This window comes from Plectropomus leopardus, chromosome 4 (assembly GCF_008729295.1).
Source record: "Plectropomus leopardus isolate mb chromosome 4, YSFRI_Pleo_2.0, whole genome shotgun sequence".
Taxonomy (NCBI): domain Eukaryota; kingdom Metazoa; phylum Chordata; class Actinopteri; order Perciformes; family Serranidae; genus Plectropomus; species Plectropomus leopardus.
The window spans coordinates 33,148,162-33,172,113 of NC_056466.1; the positions used below are offsets into that span (position 1 = coordinate 33,148,162).

The 23,952-nt window shown below is 39.3% G+C and overlaps 2 protein-coding genes across 4 annotated transcripts in view; one reads left to right on the forward strand and one right to left on the reverse strand.

The window, feature by feature from the left end:
- Window positions 1-2,827, reverse strand: part of fam184b (family with sequence similarity 184 member B) — a 37,604-nt gene extending 34,777 nt beyond the window's left edge. For all 3 annotated transcript variants that reach the window (XM_042485976.1, XM_042485977.1, XM_042485975.1), the window contains exon 1: window positions 2,265-2,827. In XM_042485976.1, coding sequence (XP_042341910.1) covers window positions 2,265-2,414 — 150 coding nt within the window. In that variant the 5' untranslated portion in view covers window positions 2,415-2,827. The remainder of the gene's footprint in view (window positions 1-2,264) is intronic.
- A 3,246-nt stretch (window positions 2,828-6,073) lies between these two features.
- Window positions 6,074-23,241, forward strand: ncapg (non-SMC condensin I complex, subunit G). The gene is made up of 22 exons (XM_042485213.1): window positions 6,074-6,141; window positions 6,485-6,597; window positions 7,699-7,941; window positions 8,362-8,590; window positions 8,773-8,918; window positions 9,072-9,156; window positions 10,203-10,395; window positions 10,477-10,626; window positions 13,203-13,343; window positions 15,096-15,219; window positions 15,465-15,554; window positions 16,317-16,505; window positions 16,645-16,755; window positions 17,241-17,360; window positions 17,564-17,800; window positions 18,214-18,395; window positions 19,126-19,291; window positions 19,599-19,766; window positions 22,057-22,180; window positions 22,450-22,497; window positions 22,632-22,701; window positions 22,833-23,241. The coding sequence occupies exons 2-22, from the start codon at window positions 6,490-6,492 to the stop codon at window positions 22,957-22,959; spliced, it is 3,051 nt and encodes a 1,016-aa protein (XP_042341147.1). The 5' UTR covers window positions 6,074-6,141; window positions 6,485-6,489; the 3' UTR covers window positions 22,960-23,241.
- The last annotated feature ends 711 nt before the right edge of the window (window positions 23,242-23,952 follow it).

Below are 23,952 nucleotides of genomic sequence, written 5' to 3' on the forward strand. Positions count from 1 at the left end.
GATTTGATGATTCTTATATTTCATCAGCGCTCTGGGTTTCGGATTTATTTACTGCGGTCATCAAAGAGCTAAAGCGGGGCTGGCAGGGCTTGCATAAAGTTTCAAGAGATGGAAACAAGTCTTCTTTTACATTGGGGATGGAAGGAGAAGCAGAGAGGCAGGAGAGGTGGAAGGCAAATCCCCCCTAACAAGCACAGACACAAGTGCTGACCCCTCATCTGTGTCATCTTTGTTTGTGTGTGTGTGTGTGTGTGTGTGTGTGTGTGTGTGTGTGTGTCTGAGGAGAAGCTTTCTGCACTCCACACGCAAATGCTATTGCACCACACACATGTGCTCCTGAACACACACACCTACAGGCTGCACTAAGGTGAGCCCATGAGGGATGATGGGAAGTGCACAGTCATCAGTAATTGTCATAGCTCAACAAGCGATGGGTCATGCCCTGCCTCTGTAAGCATTATTGTGCACCAGGGAGAGGGAGAATCCCCATATAGCAATGCTTACTGTATGAAAAGCCGGAGCAGATACCCACTGCTGCTGTCAAGCATCCCTGCACATTGATATGTAGTACATACACGACACATGCCTTACAATTATGACAAAATGTTCTTAATTACTCAATTACTACAATTTAATTGCAAATATTGGCGGCTCCAGCCTCTTCAAGCCTTTGAAACATGGATCGACATCACTTGTGCTGCATTCAGATGCCTTTAACAAGCTGTTTTAACCCTTTAAAAACTGAGCAAAATGGTTTGATTTCTTTTGAAAATATGGGGGGAAAGGCAAAGACAAACTTGGCAAGAAATATCCCACAAATTGCAAGAAATGTTACCTTTAAATTACTTTCAATAAAGAAGTGAGGTTTATTACAAAATAATCCAAACAAATATAGAATTTAAATATCTACAGTATATGTGTGTGTGTGTATATATATATAAATAATTTTATATATATATATATAATTATAAATTGATATATATATTATATAATAATTTTATATTTAAAATTATGTTGTTATGAAAAAACAGAACAAAAATATATAGAATAAATACTTAAAAACACTCTTTTATTTTCATCGCTTTTTTAAAGTCATGTACTTGTTTTTTGTGTCTTTTCTTCATTTTTACTTATTTTCAGGTAATTTTCTTGTAACTTTTTTTTTTTTCATTTTTAGGCCATGTTTGTTGCCTTTCCCTATGTTTTTGAACGAAATTAAACCAATTTGCTTAGGGCTGAAAGGGTTAATGTGGAGTTTTGCTGCTAATATCACGTTCATATTAGTGTTTAGGGCGCGGGGATCTGGAAAAAATCAAATATCACAGTATTGTTGACCAAATACCTTGATATTGATACTGGGACAATATTGTAGGGTAGACAATTTGTTCTTTTGCAGAATATTTACAGAATGAGATTTTTGATTAATAATCATCAGTACAATGGCCATAATGACTAAGTGGATAAAAGGAAATATTACAACAGAACAGTCTAAATTCATAAAATGACATCTCTTTACTGTAAAGCAGCATTTAAAACCAACACTTATGATATCACGATATCCATATCATGTGAATGTATATCACATAGCCCAGCCTCATTAGTGTTAATTGACAGTTTAATACATTTTTTTTTTTATCTGTTTTTTGGGATTTTTTGGGAATTTTTGGGATTTGGCATCTGTGCAATCTTCGCTATGCTATTTTTTTTTTTTTTTTGTATTTAATTGATGCAGGACAAAAATAAGATAATCCATAAATTGAACGATAATCACACCAATCCTAATTGCTGCCCTGAAAGGTTTGGCTCTCAGATAGCTGAAGATCTGCAGCCTAAAGCTCTCAGCGATCGCTGATGTCTGATTACTGTGTCAGTCACGAAGACGAATGAACCCTGATCCAAGTTTCCCAATCATGATGCCAGCAGATAACGATGATTTGTAACGTAGTGCACATCTGTGATGGTGTGTAAGCACGTATGAGTGTCTACTGCAATATTATATTTCTGTTTTATTTTTTTTCTAGATCAATTTTATATCTCATTTGCTTTTTTTTGCTTTTTTTTGCTTTTTTTTTTTGCTGTTGCTGCTCCTGTCTTATGTCACATAGCACAGGATAATCATGTCGCCTCCTCCATATATCATTGTGTGTCGGTGTGATGGCAGATATAGTGAGGCAGCCATCAGATCATCCAATCAGCCTGACAGATACAGTGACAGCGCGTGCGGCGGCGGCGGCGCGCCTCTCGGTGTCACCGGCAGGTCTTACCTTGGTGAGCTGAGCGATCTTCTTGCACATCTTGCTGTGCATCTGGTAATCGTACAGCTCCTGCTCGATGTTCGGGAACTCTGCCGCAGTCCCGTTAACGGCGGAGCCCGGCCCGAGGGGCTGTGCAGCCTTACCGGCGCCTGAAGCCATAATGAACGCCCCCCTAGGGAACTTCCCAGACCGGAGGATAGTCACAAATGATCCTGCCGCCTCTCAGATTAAAAAAATCCCCACCGAAAATCGTGTCAACTTTTCACTCGCGCATCTCATTCGCGTGTCGGTAGGACCCCTTCCGTGAACAACAGCTCGCGCGATTCGCTGGAAAACATTTAGTAGTAGATCGGCGGGGCTCTCCTCGTGCGTTCCGGTTGTTGCCCCCCTCTCCCGCTGTCCGCCCGGTGATCGCGGAGGTCACACGCTGGAAGTCCATCGGGGACGCGCTCGCGCCAACCGAGCCTTCCCTAACTGTCAACAGATATGTTTTTATTCTAAGAGGGAGCGCTCGAGGATGAAGGCATACAGTCCAACCACCTGTCTCGCGGCAGGGGCGGAGAGGAGAGGGGCGTGTGTATCCTATAGAACATTACCGGAGACAGCTCGAGAGGCGCACTGCTGCAGTGCTGCCCCGCCCCTACCGGCGCTGCTGTATCAATCACCGTGCAGGGAGGAGGGGGTCTCCAGGGGCAGCTCGTGTGATTTTACTCCATCAGTCAGATAACCACACAAACTGTTTATTAATTTTATTCAACAGATGTTCATTTTAATGGAAAAATGCATCTTGTATTAGGCCTGTTCTATTGCGACTCTAAATACTACTGTCAAGGTGTACTACAATATTGACTGGACTGCCATAGCGAAACATAATCTCAATCATTTTTCTCTGAATTACACACATTTGTAAAACTAGGCGGGTTTCTATCACAGATTTGCGCAAAACGTATTATTTTTCGATAAAACAATTGCAAGATGGCTTTGTTTCCACTGACAGATGTTATGCGACTTCTCACAGTAATATTCCAAGAAGCATGGAGATGGATCTTCAAACCGTTAGCAGGTTTATTTCTATTGCAGCCACCGCACTGGCCCTCATTATTTCCAATCCAGGGCAACATAGGCGTTTTATGCCAGCGATAATGGAAAGGCAAGCACCTTATAGGCTATGTGTGAGAGACCATGTATGAGGGATTTCTGGGTGGTGAAAGTCCACAATTTCACAGAGGAATTGTGGATTCAAAACTTCCAGATAATCCGCTCAACTTTTGAAGAGTTCTTGATGCAATAACAGCTCTTGTAGCTCCTGCTGCATCATGAGGGAGCAGACAAGCACATAGCCATAGCATCATGTCCTATAAAAGCTAAAAAAAGTGTTTCCATCTCAGTTTTGCCAAATACAGCTTTTTCTAATTGCCTGAAATACCACCTCGTGCAAGCGTAAAAACTTTTTTTGTGATAAATGGGGAATTTTTCGAAACTGACATGTTTCCATTAGGTGTATTTTATATTCGCAATTTCAATTTGTGCAATTTGAGGGTTAATGGAAACCCACCTGCAGTGCTAGAAATAAATTACCAAATAAATTTTTTTCCAAAGTTGGTTTCTGTCACTGATGGTCGTTTTCATCACCCCGATATTTGTTCAAGTGTTTGTTTTTATGATAAGTTCTGTTCGAATGAGTTATGAAATTATACAAAAATGGGATTTTCCGTCTTGATTGACAGCTGTGACAGCCAATCCATGTGCTCCGATTCATGTATTTTTACAGCTCGGTCTAAAACACAATATTCTGCCTTTTCTCACTAATTTGGCAAATAATATCTGCTAAAAAACATTCCCTCCCAAGGCGTAATTCAAGTTTTTCCATCCAAATGATATCCGCATAAATCAATGTATTTTTTTATAATTTTTTTTTTTTTTTTTTTTACCAAAAAGCACATTCCTTATGTCCTCCTAACCTCACCTAACCAGACCTCACTATCAAAAATATATGGGCAAATTTAAGGTCTTAAATAGTTTGTTGTAATTTTGTACTTTGTTCAGGATTATGTACCACATGAGCAACATTTTTGGGGCTTGGTGTCCAACAAACTTTTCAAAACCAACAATTGTGCAGCATTTGACTCTCAAGCACTTCTTTTTCATTCTTCCATCAGTTTTCATATATCTTACTGAGTGCAACACCATGAATGCCTTCGAGGGGAGACTGTCCAAAAGTGGTGTGTGTGTGTGTGTGTGTGTGTGTGTACACATTAGTACGATTCATTGCATTTGAGAGTACAAAGACATGCAAAAGACTCACAGTTCTTGGAGAGAGATGGGAGACGCAGAGGGATGCAGTAAGGAGGAGGCTGAGGGCACACTTTTCACCCCGTTTTGAGTGTGGACTTCATCTAATATGCTCACTTTGTAATCCAACCTTGGCCACCATAATTAACATTATAAATAATGGAATATGTACATATAAAGGAGTGTGAGGTAATGCAGAATTGTGTACGTAATCAAGTAGTTTTTAAGCAGGAGGTGTGTCTCTCTGGAAAGTATTTGGATGTCATAAGTTCACCCTCTGTATGTGCCCAGTGGATCTGAAGAAGCGCTTGAAGCCATTTTTTCCACATCTTTTTGGCTCATGACATAGTAGGTGTACGGACTAATGGAGAGACTTTTAGCCCCTGCATCCACCAGCATAAATATTTAATATGATAATACACCTCTCAGATAATCCTACGCCCACATGCACGCAGGTCCAAAGCAGCAGCCTGACAGAGTAGCCTCCATATTAAATTGATTTCCAGAAAAAGGATGGCTGCTGCTGTAGTCATACAAGGCGCCCTGTCAGCCTTCGGAGACGCTTGTTCCTGCCCTTCCCACGGGTGAGCTGTCTGCTGTGACCTCTTTACAGCTGCCTGGCAGCTGTGGTCTTGGACATCACTACACTAACAGAGGAGTTACACACTAATAGTCTATATAGCTCAAAAAGGGACATGAAAAAGCAGAAGATTAGTGACTGATGATTTCTTCTTAATCCAACCAAAATTAAGACACAAGATTATGTGGTTCTCTATGTTTTTTTTTTAAAATGACAAATCACAATCAATCCAAATCAATCAAACCTTATCAATCACCACCACACCAGTATTTTAAATTATGTGGTATCACACAGTTCTTAGTGCCTTGGAGTGCCGTATGAATTTTTCCCTGAATCTTATCTGATAGGCAATGCAAACCCCTACAACAAGCATACTGTGACTTTTATCAAAAAATATTTTACAATATATTTTGGCAACATAAACGAACTCCAGAATCAAAAAGGTAATAAAAAGTCAATAAGAATCTTTAAAAATAGGATTTTACTTTTATGCATGTGAGTACGATTGCCTGTACCCTTCTTTATTATCTTATTTGTATTATCTCAATAAATCAAAGAATTATTTGATCTGTGAGATGTCTGAAAACATTTTTTGTATGAATGCTTTTGGTTTTGTGTTACCAAGAGTCCAAAACTCAAAAATGTCCAGTTTAAAATTAATAAAAGAAAGGCAGCAAATCTTCACACTTGAGAAACTGTTACCACTGTAACAATTTTTCTTTGGCTTAAAAAAAGAAAAGACGATAGTCAAGTATCAAAATAGCTGCCGATTTGTTTTCTGTTAATCGGCTAAATGAATAATCATTTAATTGTTATGTTCCAATTCTGCTACTTGGGAATAGTATATTTTTTAGCCTGACCTATAGAGCCCCCTGAAAGACTAAACTGAGGGCAAAATTCTATAACGCATGGGTACGTCGTCACGTGGTAAACACATCTCAGTTCTCGCGACAGCACACGACAGTTGAATTTGAAAACAGGCGGCAGTGTTGTGTGAAGAAAACGGAAGAAAAGGTACTTTTCTAAACCCATAAATACTTTCTAAACCCAATAATTATTCTGTATAATAAAATGTCTGCTTTGCTTTTTCGATAAAATATGATGTAAAGTGTCTCTAGGGAACTTTTTTTCCCCTTACGACGTAGCTAGGTTACGTTGTTTTCTTGCTTGTCCTTCTGTGGGAGTTGGGTCGAGGTGGGGCTTTCAGCTTTTAACGTTAGCTAATGAGGCTCTCGGGACAACCAAGCTGCTGCCGTTAGCATTTAATCAAAACGTAACGGGAGGTGAAAGCTACAGACAGGAAAGCTTATACGGCTCTTTAACCGATTCTGTCTCTTAATTTTGTTTTCTGCTGAAGGAAAGATGACTGCAGACAGTGAAATAGACATTAAGGAGGCGTTTCAGCGCGCTCAGAAGGGCCACAATAACAAAGCTAAGCTGGTTGCGAGCCTCAACAGCCGCTACAACAAGGTAAGTGGCGATATGTGAAAATATAATATAAGTTGCCTTATGTACAGTGTTTATGAAGTTTACAGTTAGATAATTTATACCGCTTAAACACTGTTAAAATCAGTGTCTGCATGGATATGTATGTATTGTGGAAAACAACCTTCGTTCTGCGAGAGGGTTTGTTATGATGAATTCACTGAATTTACAGTTATTTTCAAAGTGGAAATTTATTTTTAGAGCATCTCTAAAAAGGGCAATTCAGAGTTCTGCACTGTTTTTTAAAAGCACATGGTCATATGAAAAGACAGTTTATTTTATTTTTTTAAATGAAAAAAATCGAACAAAACTGAAGAATAAGAAATACTGTGCAGCTGTACTGAAAGGAGAGATTTTAATAAATAGCCCTCAAAATCAGGGGTAGGGGAAAACTTGATACCGCATAGTATCATGACATTTTGCATGGCAATATTGTTTTAATACAGGGATGCCAAGTATAGATTTTTTTTATCATAAATGATTAAAATACAAATTCAATTTTTGGTTTTCTACAATAAAAATAAAATCAATGGATCATTCAGTCCACTTGACACATTTTTGCTGCATTCAAAATTATTAAATTAAAATGAATACTCTATCTTAATAGATAAAACAGATTTTGACCAAGTTTTCCTTTGGGGACATTTGAGCAGCTGAAATAGTTAAGAAATGCAATATTATAGCAATATTCTGCATATTGCAAAATGTGTAAAATTACAATAATATTGTATAGTGAGTGTTGTTATTGGGTTGTGACTTAAGTATTGTGATAATACTGCATTGTGTGGCCTGTGTCGATTACTTCCTGATATAAGTTAATAAAGGAAAGTGGCAAACAGAAAAGCTTTTATCTACAATTTAAAATTATTAAAGTTGAAGCACAACTTTTGTAGAGGTCTGGAGTAAGCAAACCTGTGTCAGATGATCTGAGAGGCCTGGATTGTTATCTATTCTACAGTGATTAAATATGAAAAAAATCTAATCACAGTTATGTTTCCACCATATTTTTTAACCTAAACTATTTTTTCTCCTGGTTTGCATCCCCTTTCACCTGTTACTGATGACATCCTACATCTGCTCAACCAGCTTGAGGACAAGACACTGTTTCATGAGGAGTTTGTCCACTACCTGAAGTATGCCATGATTGTCTACAAGCGTGAACCTACAGTTGAAAATGTCATCGACTTTGTTGGGAGGTTTGCAACAAGTTTCCAGTCTCCACCTAAAGCAGAGGAGGAGGAGCAGCAGAGGGATGAGGAGGAAGAGGAAGAAGATGATGCTGAGGATGATCATCCATTTCTGAGTTTCATCTTCAACTTCCTGTTGGAGGTAAAAACATTGATTACAAAGGTCAATTTTGTGATGGATAAATGTTTATCATTTGTAGCAAAGTTTTTAAAGAAATTTTATCCTGATACTGATACATTGATGAAAAAAAAAAACTTGCTGACTTTTTTGTGAACGTTGTCTGTACAGAGAAGTCCTGGTGTGCTTGATGTGTCTGCTGCAACCTAATCTGATTTTGTCCCATGCCATCTGTCTCCTCTCTCCCTGTTGGTCTACATCTGTGTCTCACTCCTACACTGTCCTCTGGTATGCAACACCCTTTTCTCTCTCCTGCCTATCCTCTTTCCTTTTATTCATGGTCACTCTTCTTCCTGCATTGTCCACCTGTCTCCCTCCTCTTACTTCCACATCTTCCCTCAAACTGTCTGGACTGCTGCATTCTCTGCTCTCCGTTCCTCTCAGTCTCATAAAGCCAGTAGCCATGCAGTACGTTTCCGTGTGTGCCAGCTGATCAACAAGTTGTTGGGCAGCATGGCGGAGAACGCCCAGATCGACGATGACCTCTTTGATCGCATCCACCAAGCCATGCTGGTGCGTGTCACTGACAAGTTCCCCAATGTGAGGATTCAGGCTGCTTTGGCTATGGCGCGCCTACAACAACCAAAGGAACCCGACTGTCCGACCATCAACGGTTTGTTTGTTTTTCCCTGACTTTTTTTCCCCTTTGTTATTGTACAACATTTTGCAACAGTGCTTTGCTTTTATTTTTCTAAGAATATGTTTGTTATTACTTTTGTTTTGTGAATTAATATATGTCTGTCTTTTTCATTAGCCCTCCAAATCTCTAATTCTTTATTTCTGTCCACTGTTCAGCCTACATGTTGATTCTGGAAAATGACACCAATGCTGAGGTGAGACGGGCTGTTCTTTCCTGCATTGTGATGTCCCCACGCACCCTCCCCAAAGTACTCAAACGCACCCGGGACATCAAAGAGAACGTCCGCAAGCTAGCCTATCAGGTAACCACAAGTACAGTCAAATGATCTGGTATACATTTATGCACACATATGCAAAGTAGCTCAGCAGCTAATAACCTAGTAAAGTTGTTGCCTGAGCTGACTGAATGTTGTCAACTAAGGGGTTTAACCTCTATCTCTGTTTTCTATTTTAAGGTTCTGGCTGACAAAGTTCACATTAAAGCTTTGACCATCGCACAGAGAGTTACTCTACTGCAGCAGGGTCTGCATGACACCTCAGGTAATCTTTGTGTGTGTAACATTCCATTTTTTTTCAATCAAGCACTTGCAGTGAGCAAAACAAATCTATTAAGGCTGCAACTATTATCAGTTCATCTGTTCAGCAGTCTTGATTAAAAAGGTGTTAGAGGAGTGAGTCCTAAAACTCAGAAATTATTTTATTTAATTTATTTGTTTTTGCACTCCCAGATCCCACGCTTTGAAGTCAATGCTTTTTTTAAAATGAGTTTTTGGTTAGATGTCTGAAATAAGATCTGTGGTTAACACAAACTAAAGATATTTTCAGGCTTTGTTCTGCAACATGAAGTATGTCAGTAAATACCCCGATAGTGAATACTGAACTTTTAAGTGTTTTAAAAAAGGCAATTGCTAACAAGTGGCTGAATGAGACTACAGAACTTTATCCCACGAACACAGCTTTACAGTCTTACTGTGGTGGTGACGATGAAGTCAGGCAACTGTGAAGTAGTTCGTTTATAGCCTAACATTAGGTTTTTACTTTTGGCGATTGCATTTATGCCTAAAAAATCATAAAAGTAGTTTGCATTTATGAAGATTATCTTCGCAAATGATAATACTCCATACTACTTACTTACTTTACTTGTGCTGCATCTTATTTTCTGCAAAAATCCAATAAAATCAGATACCTTTGGCTTTTTGTCAAGAGACCAAGGCGATGTTTACTTTTCTGACTGACACATAAAAAAGTCACCTGTGCAGCACTGAAAGGTTTTGTCCATGAAGTGACAATTAAAAAAAAAAAAAAAAAATGCCCCGAACAATTTTCTGAGCCTAAGGTGACATCTTAAAATGTTTTATTTTATCCCACCAGCAGTTTTTATTTTATAAAGCTATATAGCAGAGAAAAGTGCACTCTCACAGTGGAGTTGCTGAAACCAGTAATTAGAAACATGAAAAAATGTCATTTATTGCTGGCTGAAACGACTTTTAACTTTTGATTCATTTTCTTTTGATCAACAGATTGTTTTGGCTCTAAATTCCATTGTGCCCATTTACTATATCCGATATGCTGTGTGTGTGTTGCAGAAGCGGTGAGGGAGGTGGTGTGTTCTCGCCTGCTGCCGGCCTGGATGCTTCGGCTGGACGGTAATGTCATCGAGCTGCTCCACAGGCTGGATGTAGAGAATTGTGCTCAAACAGCTCTGGACACACTGAAAGCCATTTTCAGAGGCACACCTACTGAAGATCTGCTGCAGAACAGAGTGCAGCTCGACAACAGGTACACTGCAGTCTTGCTCTTACATATCATCACGTTATTAATGAAATGTCCACGTTTAGAGATTACGTGTGTTTTCAACAGGAAGCTGATCGCAGTGGACTCTCTGTCCTGTGAGAATGTGCTCTACTGGAGAGCTCTGTGTGAGTTCATCAAGGCTAAAGGAGACGATGGTGAAGAAATGCTGGATCAAGTGCTACCAGACCCTGCCACTTACGCCGACTACCTCTACGGGTGAGAGACAGATTACATTTTGGGTTTTCTTTATTCTTAATTCAGATTAGTTTCAACAGTCTCTATAGATTGATTTATTCTTGTAGTTAAATGAGGGGTTTATAGTTTTGATGTATGTCTTAAAGCAAGAATCAGGTGCCCATATGAACACTGAAACAGGTTTTTCTTTAATACTGAGATCCCTTTCTAATGCTGCTTTGTTAGAATCCTTGGATAACAATCCAGTCCCTCTATCATGCAAAAAACACATTCAGAACTTTACCCACATTTTAATACATTTCTTCAGCAGACTGACTTAAACAAATCAAAAAGTTATCTTTCAGAGTTCGTGTTTTAGGGTTGCTGTATGAACAAATATGGAATATAATTTTAGCAGTTTTCAGGTCTGGATAAGTATAGAAAAAAAGAAATTACACTATGGAAAAATGTTTTTGATGCTTTTCTTTGTTGTACATGATGATAAACTGAAAACGTTTGTTTTTTGGGCTGTTGGTCGTATAAAATGTACCATTTAATACATCACTGTGGGCTCTGCGAAATAATGGCATATTTCAACAATTTATTGACAAAGCAATCAATCAATAGGCAGATTAATTGATAATTAAAACAATTGTTAGTAGTCCCTATTGTGTTTTCAAATGTAAATTGATTTATTTCTAAAAAAATGTATTGTACAATCAGTTTTTTTGCTGTGGAAAGAAGTATGGTGCGTGACTGAATAACATTCCTAAACAGAGCTGACGCCCGTACGTCACAGCTCTGTCCCAGCTGCCTTATAAATCCAGAATAATACATTAGATTGAAAGAAAATGCAGCAATGTCATTGAATGGCATTTTTACAAAGCATCACAAATAACCAAATATTCAGCTTGTCCAAACCGAGTTCTGCAGGGATGTAGTTCTCAGAAAGGAAAAACTACCTTTATCACCATTTCCATGGACAAAAACAAAGCTGCACAGATGTGAAAGCTGATTGAGTTAACCTTTTAACCTCATTTTAAAAGAGACTAAAGGAGCAATAATATAATATTATATATTCAGTATGTGAAAGGAAAATGATACAAGTATAGGCAGCGCTGGTTACTTTACTTCCCCGTTAGGTAGATATGTTTGACAGTGAAATGTCACCAGTCAGGCTTTGGACTGAATGGCCACAGTTGCTAAATACAAGTTTTCTGAGGACTGGTCATTTGCACTCAGATGTCAAATACAGTCTGGAAAATCTACAGAAATGTGTGGAATTCAGAAATAAAAAATGTGTAGGAACTCTGGCTGTCTTTTTGTACCAAATTCCCTTTTTTTGTTCCAGTCCCTCCACTGCAGCTGAGAATGGCAACACAGTATGGGGAAAACCTTAAAATGGGAGTTCTCTACTAAAGAGGCTGCAAATTTGGAAGATAAATACTTTGATTTGTCTAACTCACTCTGCTGTAATCTCATGTAATCGCCAGATACAAGCTTTGAATATATTTTTGCTCAGAATGAGTACTGTGGATTGTGTCCCACATCACTTAAACTGAAAGCAGTTAAGGAAGGGATCTTTTAATCATCACAGCAAGAAAAAAATGGTTAGTTAGTGATGCTCTGAAGAGAAAACCTAACACAACTGCCATAATGCTCATGTTGTTACTCAGGTATCTGAGTGCAGGTCCGGTGTTCTCAGAGGAACGCTATCTGTATGTAACTGTGTGGCTAACTCTGTGCTTTTGTTCAACTTAACCTCACTAGTTATTTTAAAGTGCAGAAATGAAATGTAAAACAGTCTCACACAGAAAAAAACACATAGCAATTTCTGTCGATGCTCTTGTAAGTCTTTTTAAATTCATATGATCAAAGCTGGATACTTCAAAAACAGCTGTGATCAAATTAACACGCCTCAGGGAACAAACACATCATGTACTGCGACTGCTTTGAAATGTGGCTACAGGCCATCACATTAAAAATACTAGACTGCTCATTTTACTAACACTTGAGAACTTGTAGTATCTTTTGAAACATGTAATGTTTTATTCTAACAGAAATAGTTTTGCTTTTGATGGCTGGATTACAGCATTGATCCAGAGACTGGTCATTGTGATTGAGATTAAAAACCTTTTTTTTCACGATCAAGTTAGCTTTACTTCACACACTACACCTTGAATATGCTCTGTTTCTTCTTATCTTATAGTGACCTCAAAATATGGCCTTTAGCAAAAATCACAGAATGCCTTCCGCACTCATTTCTGCTTTTAAACTGCAGGACTTTTCTATGCACCAGTGTTGAAGTATTCTGCTGTTTCATCAGCTGCCTAATGTGTGTGATGCTGCAGTGTGAAATGCTCCTTAATTAAATTTGCTGTAACTGAGTGGCACGCTTAACTTTCATCTGCTCATAAAACACACTGGGCTGATAGCTGATATGTCTGTGTAGCTGTGGCTTGTAGGTAGTGCTGGTGCGGTGTTTAGCTACCTACAGTGTTGCACTTTTGTATTTAAAATTAGTTATTTATAATGTTGGACCACTGTGATTCTGGTACCCAAGGGCAGCATCAGCTAATTAGACTGAGCTCTGAGTGTTATGATTTTAACTGTTGCAGATATCTTAAGGCAGTGCCTTTGCTGTCAGAGGAGCAGCGGGCTGACTTTAACCAGCTGGAGCTCGTCATGACCAAGGAGTTCATCTCCCAACAGCTCATCCATCTCATCGGATGTCTGGACACCAATGAGGAAGGCGGCAGGTAAGATGGTGAACAGAGTTATGTTTGAAAAATGAGGAACAGACTGTGCAGGAAGGAAGGATACAGTAACAAAACAAATTTCTATCTCAGCTGGGAAGAAAAGTATTGAGAGACAGAGGGATAATGGGCGGCACAGTTAATCAAAATATGATCAAAATTGCAAAAAAACAGATTGCATGAGCTGCAGTTTTTTGATAAAGGTAATGTTTTACAAGACACCTTTACTATACCTATACACACTTTGCATTTTGGGGTTACAGAGAGCCCTCGGCCTACACATCATATTCAAGTCATAACAGCGTGCTTTTTTTTCAGACAACGGCAAAAATCCAATCTTTATTTTCATTTTTTTTGATTGAAAATGTAATGCAAAAATTACCATTTTGACCAAAATCACAAGTCCTATTGCAATTGCAATATGGGGCTTCTAACACATTCATTTATTTGTGGTGGGCCGCCACAATTAAAACATCTCCTGGCACAAATAGATTTTCTAGGGCTATTGAAATATATGTACCATGTGGTTATTCCAGGGTTTCAGCGCATCCCTAAGAAGTCTTAAAAACATTGAATTCATTAATCTAACATATAAGGCCTTAATTGGTGTTAAATTGACTTAAATTAATCTTTCAAAAGTCTTAAAAATAATCGGCCATGGGAAGTAGGACTTTATGAATAGTTTTTTTCTGATGTTGTGTAGTGATATTTCAAAATATCTTGTGACATATATATATTTTGGTTAAATACTTTAACAAATTCCTCTTCTGAAACTTGTCATGGTGGAAATCCAAGCTGTAGAATCTCACATGCAGAGTGAAATACACAAAACTGCAAGGTAAATTGGCCAGAAGTGCCAGATACTACCCACTTCTGTTGGTAAACCAAATACATACTTTTATGATAATGTAATCATGTAACTTCATTGTCTTTCATGTGTTTCTCCCTAAAAAGGGTTGGTTTTTTTTCAGCATTTGACGTAGATAATCTAATGTTTTCACTGGACGAAAAAGTCATGTCCTTTAATTTTGGTTATTAGAAAATTCGTCTTAAACTAATTCCGAGTGTCATTAAAAAAAGTCTTAAAAAGTCTTAAATCTACCTTGCCTTAAGCTGCAGGAACCCTGGGTTATTCATTGCTCCACATTCTTAAAGCACCGAGTGTACTGCCTGTCTGTCACCACAGACTGTGGTGGTCACTGAGTGAGGAGCACAATACCAGGCACAGTGAAAGGGAAAATTAACCATTCATTGTGCTGAGTCTAAAAGTTTGCATTTGCTCACTCTGCACTGTGCTTCTCTTCTCATCCATCAATTTCATCAGCTCTGACCTGATCAACTGATCAGTTAGCCACACCACGACTCAAACTGCTGTTGAGGGATAAAAATAACTCATGATGAGTTTTGCCTAGAGATGGGGCACAGAATGATTAAAAAGGGACACGCACACAAGTTGCAATTTATAAAAAGCAGATGGCTGAGTGAGTTACATTGTACAATTGTTATGATTTTTGAAAGCAGTTATAGAAAACAAAAGCTTTTTTGTAGCAGGCTGTAAACATGTTTATTTCTGCTGTAAAGTTTTAACATGGGGGTCTATAGGGATTGATTCACTCTTGAAGCCAGCCTCAAGTGGCTATTCTTGGAACTGTAGTTTTTGGCAGTTAAACTTTGGCTCCATTTTTCAGTCCTGGAGGTTTCTGCTTGATTATCATCAGCTTGTTTATAGACTTGTTATGTTTCATGTTTGTGTAGGAAGCGTGTGTTGGCTGTCCTGCAGGAGATGTTAGCTCTCCCACAGACTCCCTCCTCCCTCATCTCACTTCTCACTGAGAAACTACTCACCCTCATTCCTGATGACCACAGACGCATACAGACTGTGAGTTACATTTTACACTTGAATCTTCACATCTTCACTTGTGAAAATTCAAGTGTTTATTGAATCCTCACTGCTTTTTTTTCCAACACGCAAGGGCTTGTTGTGCTGCTGGTTTGTATGAATTAAATTCTGCTACAAAAGGTCTTTTGTTTGATGTGTCAAAAACTTGAGCCGATTTTCCATTCTGTGGCCGTATCATTACCGCTGAGATTGATGCCTGAATGAGCTGGCTTTGTGTCACACAGGTGGCAGAAATCATCTCCGATGTGAGGGAGCCTATCACCGAGGCCAGTCAGCCAGTGGATGAGAACATGAGCCGCCGGCAGCAGGTCCAGGTGGGCAACACTCTGCCAACTGAAAGCAATTAGATTCTGTTATCCCTTCCAAATACCCCGCTGTTTTTTTGGGAGGGATAAAAACAACACATACTGGCACACTGCTAATTTGTTTTTGGTAAAAAAAGATCAAATTAATGAAAAGACACATAATGATTGATTGCTACAAAAAGATATTCAGGTTATTTTTGATTATGATAGCAATTATTTGTCATGTAAACATATGATATATGATTGAACATATTCTAAAATGGAGATAACCAGCAAGCTCTCTTATTAAACCTTTTTAAAGTGAGGTGGAAGGTGCACATCTTTGCCTGGTATTCAGGTTCAGGTGTTTCTCCTTTTTATATCTTTTTTATTCCTGTTTTAACCTCAGTAAAAGTCATTGGTTACCTAGAAACACAAACAGGTACACAGAGATTGCTCACAACTTTGTCAATATCTCACCTCTCCATCTTTCAGCAACTATGTAATATCCAAAGGCCAAACAGCTGCAGGGAAGTCAATCCTGGCCCAGGTGTTTAACTTTCATCCCTTCTGTGCACCTGCGTTCTTTCCTTATCTCCCCTTTTTTCAGTCAGTAAAGGCAAAGCAGCCTCGAGAGGCTTGTCTCCTGGCCCAGAGCCTCAGGTGTTGTTGTTTTTCTTGTAAATCGAGGTGCAGTTGCCCGTCTCAACCATCGAGAATCCTCTTGAGTGTATTGCAGTAAAGGAGTAACTCTCCCCTCTTCCGTTTACGTCCCCACCTCCTCCCCTTCAGCTTGCAGAGGTGAAGGTGCGCATCTTGGAGGCTAAACAAACCCTGGAGGACTGCATCACTGCCCAGGACTTCAGCCGTGCTGCAGAGCTAAAGGACTCCATCATCGAGTTCGAGAACCGCAGGAACCAGATCATCCAGGAGATTGCAGAGAGCAGCCAGCCGGCCGACAAGGAGACCCGCACTGAGAAGGTACATAACCACACAGGAAGCACCACCTCTGTTTCTTTACATGTTATTAATGTTCCAGGGGTTTCCCGCTGGACAAAAAAAGCAAGGAAAGGTTTTAACACCTTTTGGTTTTCTCTGGGTTTTTTTGTCGTTTTTTCAGAATGACCCAGAGACTCTTCTGCGGTGTCTAACAATGTGTGCAGAGCTGCTGAAGCAGATGAGCATCAAGACACGAATTGGTCCAACCATCAGCGCCCTAATGTCCTCACTGGTATAAATCCAATCTTTACACATCATCATATTTTCTCTAATGTTACTGTAAATGAGAAGATCACCGGAGTATCAGAACCAAGATAGCTGCTATAGTGTTGATTAGCATGTACGGCCTGCTATGGACTTTTTTTAGTCACTCCTTTAGTGCCAGTGAATGCAGTGTGTATGTCTGTTGCTATGGAACCCCCCCTCATAAAAAAGGGGGGGGGGGGGGGCATTTTAAAAAATGATAAATTATTAAAAAATATTAACTCTGCTGTTTTACGTTCATTCAGCCCTTTATTAAACTACCTTTGAATAAGTGATACAAATGTATGAAACAACCTTTAATATAAACTTCTTTCATTTGAAATCAATCTACCTGTCTATCTATCTGTGATTATTTTCTACATGTTCGTTTATATCATCTCATGTTAGCAAACATTTGTGGAGGTTAAGTTCAGTCAGTGAAAGTTGTTTTGATGTCTCTGTTTCCTATGTCAGGTCCTGCCCAGTATTGCAAATGCTCACCCTGCTGTCCGTAACATGGCTGTGGTGTGTCTGGGAACCTGCACTCTGCACAGCAAGGAGCTGGCCAAAACCCACATGGTCCTCCTGCTGCAGGTAATGTTATATATGATACATGTTAAACAGTCAGTTAACCTAAATAGCAAAAAAAGTCACATTTAATCCACGGGTGGTATCTGCCTGTGCATGACTAGAAACTTCTGAAGCGAAGTGGAAAAATATATCTTTATCGTTTTGGTTACTGACCCAAACCTGAATCACGTACTACCAGTACTAAAATTGTGTCTGTGTGTTTTCAGATTGCCCAACTGGATGAGGTAAAGATCCGTATCAGCGCTCTGCGGGCCATCATCGACCTGCTGCTGCTGTTTGGCTTCCAGCTGCTCTCTGACACAGCTGCCACTCAGACGGCCCCAAACTCCCAGTCAGCAGATGGACAGGAGGAGGACGCACCAGCGGCCGAGGAGAAGGGGGACGTACCAGAGGACACCGCACAGAGTATCCTGGTGATGCTCTCAGAGTTCCTGGACAGTGAGGTGAGGTTGAGGGTAAAATAGGGATCCTTAAAAAGTCTTTAAATGCATTGAATTTATTGATAAAAATTTTTTGTGTGATAATTTAATAAATTATTTTTCTTAAACTCGTCATGATGGGAATCCACTTTTATGATAATATAATATGTTCAATATGTAATATGTTGTCCTTGTGTTTCTCTCTAAAAGTTGTTTTTGTCAACATTTGACGTTTGATGTAGATAATCTAACTTTTTCTTTTCAGAAGTCATATTTGATGTCATAATAAAAATTCGGGCAAAATAAAATAATCGTTTTTCAAGTTTTGAAAACTTACCTTAAGCAGCAGGAACCCTGTAAACTATTTACTCAACAGATAGAAGCATGTGTCAAGTTTTCTTTGAGACATTCTTAGTGAATTATCTGTTTGTTTTGAGGTGTCTGACCTGCGCACAGAGGCAGCAGAGGGCCTGGCCAAACTTATGTACACCGGCCGTATCTCCAGTGCCAAGATGCTCTCCCGTCTGGTGTTACTGTGGTACAATCCTGTCACTGAGGATGACACCAGACTGCGGCACTGCCTCGGCGTCTTCTTCCAGCTCTACGCCCGCGAGAGCAGGTCACACACGCACACACACACACACACACACAAAAAAGCAAACATTAAGCTGTGTTTAATTGAAGTTATTCTAGTGTTTTCCCCATCCTCCTATCATTAGTATGATTACCGTAAAACTCCAAATAGAAGTGCAAGCCCGGTGTGGCAACACATTTTGACAAAGGCCTGTCTCAATTAGAGGCCTGGTCTGGTTTCCATGCAGTACATACATACATACATACATACACTTATTTTTTCAGTACAAGTTCTGTGGATGAAGGAAAATGTCCAGTGAACTATATTTATATATTTCAAATTATTTTACAGAATTATTATAATTTTTAAAGGTTTTTTGTTTTTTTGTTTTTTTAAATTAATTTCTCTGTTCGTGTTTGTTTTGGGTTTTTTTTTTTTCACTTTCTCTGTTTTGAAGGCTTTTTTGGCAATTTTTTTCAGGTATTTGTTTTGTACTTGTCACAGATTTCTTGCTGACTTCTGGGTCATTTCTTCTTTTGTTGCTCATTACCTTCTTCCCATGTTTTTGAAAAAAAAAAAATTCCCATCTTTGGGAAGCAGCAGTTTTGTGTGAAAGGAATTAAACGTTAGTTCTATATTGATGCTTGTCCCAAAAGTCCCCTGTTGATTTCAATGATTTAAGCAAATAATAGCTATTAATTGAAATTTTACAGTAATTGCCTTGGTGAATTATTTGTCATGTTAAATGACATGGAGTGTGTCTTTGCATGTTTAGGGCCCACCAGGAGGTGGTGGAGGAGGGTTTCCTGCCGACTGTTCGGACTCTGATGAATGCTCCAGCCACCTCTCCACTTGCTGAGGTGGATATTAACAATGTGCTTGAGCTGCTCGTCGAGCTGACCCGTCCGAGCGCACTTATCAAGCCCTCAGCAAACACAGAGGTAAAAAAACATCCTCAGAGCTACTGTAAACTCACAACGTCCTCAGTGACCAACCTGTGTTAACCCTTATTAGTTTTTGTGTTTTTATTGGCCCTGTGTGAGTAGAAAGCAATATGATGAAAAGCTCAAATACACATTCATTACTTCAGCACAGATGAAGTCTGCTAATTGTTCCCTTGAATGCTTCAGTTCAAGATCAAGCGTGCAGAGCTTTAATTCACAATTGTTTTAGTCAACTGTTTCTACACAGTTTCATGTGATAACAGAAAACCAACTGAATTTACTGAGTGTGTACATATGTCTTCAGGAGGTGTGTGTCCATGACTACTTGGCGGTGCGTATGTGTGGGGAGATGCTGAAGGACCCTACAGCACCTGAGGTGCGCCTCTATGCCAAGACTATAAGCAGCCTGGAGCTCAGCAGAGACGAGACGGTCAGGAAAGACCTGCAGACACTGCTGCAGCAGCTCGTACAGGTACACAGACACAGCAGCACTGAAGTCTGTAGCCATGTTAGCAGATCTGTGAGGCTGAGCACAGAAATGTTTTGGTTAAATGCTAACATCAGCATCACAGTGACACCGGTAACAGGCCAATACATTTCCTATAAAGTGACCATTTGTGTATCACTCAGTATGTTTACATGCACAGTTTAGTCGAGCTATGGTTATAGCTCGATTAGGCCATTTAATTGGACTGCTGTCCTTGTGCCAGTTTACAAGCACCTGGAGGAGAATTATTTTATTGATGTATTGATGGAGTATGTCCAACTCCTCCACGGCAGGTGGAGATATGCCTCTTTTCAGCTAGTCGCTAATAGACATATATTAATTATACAGTCTATGATATTGACTGAATCACAATCATAACTGTTTATTTACAGTAATTTTGAAGTAGAAAAACGCTGCATCACATACATATAATCAAACAGAGCAAACTGCCTTCATTTATTATTCTTGAGCCACCTAAAAAATCAATATCATTTTAAGAGAAGCCTACGCTATATTTACAATATTTTCATCACTTTACCTTGCCGTAAGACAGCCCTTACAGACGGGGATTTGAAACCATAATGTCAAAAACACCAGACTCCATTGAGAAAAACAGCCATTGTGCTCCACTGAACAGTGGAGCTGCTGCTGTACCACTGCCTCCATCAGCTGTTGTGGAAGGTAAAGAGGAGCAAATATAGTGTACACTTAAAATGATATTGATTATTTTTTTAGGTGGCTGAAATATGTTGTGGCCATGCCCACAACAGGACATCGCTCAGCTTCTGTGGCAGTGTTGTGGGACTGTACTTTAATTATCAGAGGAGGGCGGTGGCTGGGGTGTAACATTTTTATTTAGAATAAATACAAAATACTACCTTTTCAAGTTGTGTGCCCCTTACCTTAGCCAAAAAAAGTCCCTCCTTAGTGCTTATATTTTAAAAAAATGCACAGTCCCTATCTGTAAAGGCCGAGGGAGGCCGGCGTGGCGACCAGGATCACTTAGTCCAGTTACAGTCCGACTGAGGTGTTAACATGACTGAATAGCTCGACTTCCAATCACATTATCTGGGTGTGTTTGTCAGATTTTGAGAAATTCGATATAGTCTGATTTCAGTTGGACTAACATGTTTACATGTATTTTAAAGGTCCAGTTTTAGTCGGACTAACATAATAATTCGACTTTTTCTAACATTATGTAAAAGTACTGTATTAATGTGTGTGAATTATTTGTGAAGAAAATTTTGCTTGCACACATCCACAAAAAATGAAAAATCCAAAAAACTGTGAATATTCCTCATGAATTAAAGTAATCAGGATCTGCATTTAACAGCAAAACTATATAATCCTTTTACAAACTCTTACAACTCATGCAGTATAATCCAAGCCTCATTTTTCCTCTAGCTTGCTCAGTACTTGAGTATACTGCATGAGTTGCCTGGGAGAGGGAAGTGTGGAGTACTTAGTCTGCTGCCCCTGCGACTTGGCCCCAGATAAGCAGATGAAAGTTAATGTATGGATGGATGCATGAATTGTGAGTGTTTGTAAATAGATGTTTTGATAAGGTTTTGCTGTTGATAAATGTGGACCCTGATTACTTCAATTCATGAAAAATGTTCAACTTTTTTGCATTTTCCGTCCACCGTAGAGGCATGGAAGAAATAAAAGTTTTCCTCACAAATTCAAGGTAAAGTGGTGAATGCATGATAAAGAAATGCTCATTTTGCTGAAGTATTCCTTTAAGAAGGTTTAATGTTTACTATGTTAGCCATTCATGTAGCATGTTAATTAGTACCAAAAACAAATACCAGTTAAGGCTGTTGTGATTATAACTAGTTTTGCAGGTACTGAATCATAAACCAAAATATTAAACATTAAAATTTAGATCTGTTAAGGGTGCTGGATTGCCAAATTTATTACAATTCTTCCTGAGGGGGACATGAATGTGTTAACTGGATTTCATGGCAATCCTTCTAATTTTCTGTCTATGTGATGTAACTATCACATGATGGTGCTGAATGAACAGTCAGGGGATCTCCACAGTCAGTAAGACGGGTTCACGAGCGTCTGTTCAAACTGCGTGTCTGTCCATTTAACCATTGGTGCAATATTTCAGTCTGGACCGACAGAATGGAATTCATTGCCAACACGAGAACCACGTCACTAGTTTGGCTAGGAACACTTAGCCTCTCATACTGTTTCATGTATCCATATATCTGCCTCTTGATAACGCTTGATGTTTAATTTCTTGTCTTTCTGTCCTTTTCCTCTTCAGGTTGTCAAGGATCGAGTCTGTCTCCGTGCTCTGGAGAAAATGATTTATCAGCTAGTGGACTCAAGAGAACAGGCGGAGCTCCTCAGCGCCAGCGCACTGCAGCCTTTGGATGTCAATGCAGATGGTACGCATGCAAACACACTGACAGCCTGCGTAAAAGAACCTGACATCCTGCTGAGCCTCTGTAACAAATGTTGCCTGTGTCTAACTCGATTTACCCCACACACGTTTGTCACAACTCTTCTTGTAAAAGGATTATGTCATATTACCGGAACGTTGCTAAATGGATTAAAAATGCCTCCACATTCCATTTGGTGTCTGTCAACATGAGAATACAGCCAGCGCAGAGAGGAAGTGCAAAAATATGAATTTTCTGTCTTCATCTTTCCGCAGAGGCCGCAACAGACGATCCATCAAAGTCTGCCAAGAGAGCCAAACGAGGTAACGCAGGTTCTGTATACTCATCTGAAACTGCAGTTGTTCATAGCGCCATATATTTTTAGAGCTCCTCTTGTCTACCTGAGTCAAGGAGTTGAGTCATCAGTGTGAGGTAACCCGAGTGTTTGTGTGCACAGGTCAGAGGAAAGTGTGCACAGCCAAAGGGGGCAGAAAGCCGAGCAGGAGGGCAGAGTCATCAGAGGAGAGGTGAGTGGTGGCACTTAACTCTGGCAGCACATACGGAAACACGATGATTTCCCTGTAGAAAGACAGTATGTACACCGATGATGTACACATGACACATTGTCATATTCATCTGCTCTTTGTGTTGGTCTCAGTGATGGAGAAAATGTTCCAGAGCCAGTTTCTGTGGTGCGTCCCTCACGGAGGGCCAAGACTGCAGCTCTCGAGAAGACAAAGCTGGACCTCAACACCCTTATCAACCAGGAGGCCAATGTGTCATAGAAATCAGGTTATGAACAGAAACGCAACAATGGAAATGAGTTATTTTTTTAAGTGGTGTTCAAGTACTTCAGTCTAATGCCATTTGCAAATACTTTTGTAATGTGGAGCTATTTACTCACCCTTTTGTAGTAAAAACCATCTGTAAATACTGCAAAACCTCTGACATAGAGCCCTAACAATGGCATCACCTCTTTATATGTTGTCGTATTTTCTTTGCTATTTCTGCATGCTTCCCACTTTCAAGATTTGTCGTGTATATCATTAAAGTGAAATATGATTTTATATAGTTTGTCCTCTTCATCTATGTCTGGAAAAAGAATCTCTGTCTGTGTGTGAGCGAGTGTGTTAGTCCTCCACATATCTCAAGAACCTCTCATCCAAATGACTTCACACTTGCAGATGTATAGCTGGGGACCCAAAGATGTGCAGTGTCGAATTTGTTGTGAAGAGGACACAAGACACGTTCAACATTAATAAATGTTAAATGAACCAAACAGGAGGGACAAGAGAACAGGCTCCGTGACTGTTCAGATGAGGGGCACTGCTTCATTTAAGGTAAAGTTGTCATTTCTTGTACAATAGTGGATAGCTACATGAATAATATTATTGATATTAATACATATGTTTACTTCATATTTTTTATGCTATTTTGGATGACATCCTATACTATGACTTTTTATGCTCATTTGGATGTCATACTATAAGATGATTTCAAGCTATTGTAGAAAACTATAAACATAAACTATGACTTTTTTTGGGATTTTGGACAGCATAAGACTTTTTTAAAAGACTTTTTTTTAATGCTACTTTGGAAGAAACACTGTATTATATAAGTTAGTTATGACCAAGCAATGTGATTGGTTGAGAGGCATTCCATGAGTGCTGATACACAATACAACATCAAACGGACTTTTAACTCCTCATGTATCACTCCGCTCCACAGTTGCGTTAAACTGTTAATTAGGCCTAAATTAACGGTCGCTAGTAATTTAA

What these genes read in the sequence shown, in the direction of transcription:
- ncapg (XM_042485213.1), top strand. Translation starts at nt 6,490, where the DNA reads ATGACTGCAGACAGTGAAATAGACATTAAGGAGGCGTTTCAGCGCGCT. An exon ending in ACCACAGACGCATACAGACT is followed by an intron (nt 15,220 to 15,464) that starts GTGAGTTACATT and finishes TGTGTCACACAG; the next exon opens with GTGGCAGAAATCATCTCCGA. An exon ending in TGCTGCAGCAGCTCGTACAG is followed by an intron (nt 19,767 to 22,056) that starts GTACACAGACAC and finishes TTTCCTCTTCAG; the next exon opens with GTTGTCAAGGATCGAGTCTG.